Source organism: Cyphomyrmex costatus, unplaced genomic scaffold (assembly GCF_001594065.2).
Source record: "Cyphomyrmex costatus isolate MS0001 unplaced genomic scaffold, Ccosl1.0 scaffold2184, whole genome shotgun sequence".
Taxonomy (NCBI): Eukaryota; Metazoa; Arthropoda; class Insecta; order Hymenoptera; family Formicidae; genus Cyphomyrmex; species Cyphomyrmex costatus.
In genome coordinates, this window is record NW_017276240.1 from 18,912 (window position 1) to 20,927 (window position 2,016).

The following is a 2,016-nucleotide window of genomic DNA, read 5'->3' on the forward strand; positions in this document are numbered from 1 at the left end:
TTGTTTATTATTACAGAAGTACAGGATGAAATTAATAAGACGTCGCGTTCAAGGTTCAATGATTTTTTAATCAGTCCTTCTCGTTCTGCTATAAATCTCCGTCCAGTAGACACCCTTGTTACATCTGCTAATTCTACATCTACCACATCTAGTAATCCAAATTCTGCATCATCTAATTGGTCTGAATTCCCATTTGGTTATAACGGGTCATCTTCCTCTCAAACATGCCCTCCTTCAGCGTTGAATGCCGGAAATTGTATTAAAGAAAGATCATTTGGTAAGTGTACTACTTATTTTAAATTGTTTGAGTAAAATATATATTTATGTTTAAGAGAATTATAGTTTACTGGTTGCATAATACATTTTAATTTTTTTAGCATTCTCAACAGCTAGCAGCTCAAATATGGATCAAAATAAAACTTTACCTTCTGCATCAAGTAAGTGTGTATGGAATTATATTTATTTATCCATTTCTTACTCGTAGTACACTAAACTATAATACTTTCGTGTTGCATATTTTTTGAAAGTTATAATTAAGAGCTAAATAATTTTATTGTTCATTTTTTTACTATTTCTATTTCATATTTTAAAATTTTGAAAAGAGTGAATCTTCGATTTTTTGTATATTACAGGTATGTTTCTTGTGCTCAAAACAATCCTCTCCAAACAAGAAGAGCTCTCGCGGAATTTTCAAAATTTTGATCATAAATTGGATTTAATTATGGACTTAATCAGGACTGATGAAAATGTCAAAAAACCAGAGGGATGACCCACTCTTCCATTACCGGACAAAAACACTTTTTATGAATTCGAATTGTTCCTACAAAAAAGCAACAATTATGATTTCGCTGTAAGTACTTTATTATAGCGTACTTTATTATTTATTTATTATAGTAACCTAATTTAACTTATTATCATTTGTTTTTCTGCAGGTATCTCATCTTAGTGTCGTAGCTGGTAAAGGGGCAAACGAGGGAGAAATGGCTACCAGTATATGTAAAAAACTTTTTTCTCCTGAGCTTGCATCTAGTCTGACCTGGACGGGAACGGAATTTAAAAAAGGAATTAAGTCGATGAAGTGTGGCGCATGCATTATTGGTATTAATTTATTTTTTTTAATTAATCACAGCCGATTCGTCCGTTTGTTTTTACTTATGTTATGCACTTAGATCCGCGTCTAATTTTCATGAGTTTTTGGTATTTGGTATTTATCATGTATAACTTTTTTTTTCAGATACATGTGCCAAACAATACAGAGGAAATTTTTTAAGAACATCAGTGACCAGGTCCATTAGTGCATGGCTTCGCAGCCATTCAAAGAAGAGGACTGCAAATGACCATTAAATAAAAATGAGATGCCAGCGATCCGATAAAATATATAATAAAATATGATCTCCCTTAGGGTAATGTTCCTTGGAGCGGTTCGTGCGTAAGCGGATTAGCGGATCGCCAATCACAGAATCGTTCTGTTTGATTTGCTTGCAAAATTTGTAAACAGATCTAACAGAACGATTCTGTGATTGGCGATCCGCTAATCCGCTTACGCACGAACCGCTCCATGGGACATTACCCTTAGGATTTTCCTTTCGCGTTTATATCATAACATTTTTATTAAAATGGTTGACTACCACTCTGCTCTTTCACTTGTTTCGTTGTTTAGAAGGCATATTCAGGAAAATTAACTTTTATATTGTATGTATACTTTTAATTGTTTGTACAATTGTAATTAATGTTACAAATTAATAAATGTTACTTTAATCTTCTCAAATTCTTTTATTCCAATATTTAGAGAGTAAATTTCATGCAGCAACGCCTGTAAACAGTGGCGGATTTAGGTATAGGCTGACTAGGCTATAACCTAGGGCGACAGCTCCTTAGGGGCGGCAGCTCCTTAGGGATGGCAAAATTGAACAATTTTCAAAAATTAAAAATGATACATGTTCCACAGAATTTAATTATTACATATTATTTAAATTTAACTCTTATGGTTATTTGCATAAAGATTATTTCATAATT

General features: G+C 32.6%; 1 protein-coding gene across 1 annotated transcript in view; it reads left to right on the plus strand.

The window, feature by feature from the left end:
* LOC108773706 (uncharacterized) overlaps positions 1-1,081 on the plus strand; it is a 2,664-nt gene extending 1,583 nt beyond the window's left edge. Inside the window, exons 2-5 of the mRNA XM_018539612.1 lie at positions 17-277; positions 378-437; positions 634-850; positions 933-1,081. Coding sequence (XP_018395114.1) covers positions 17-277; positions 378-437; positions 634-719 — 407 coding nt within the window. The 3' untranslated portion in view covers positions 720-850; positions 933-1,081. The remainder of the gene's footprint in view (positions 1-16; positions 278-377; positions 438-633; positions 851-932) is intronic.
* The last annotated feature ends 935 nt before the right edge of the window (positions 1,082-2,016 follow it).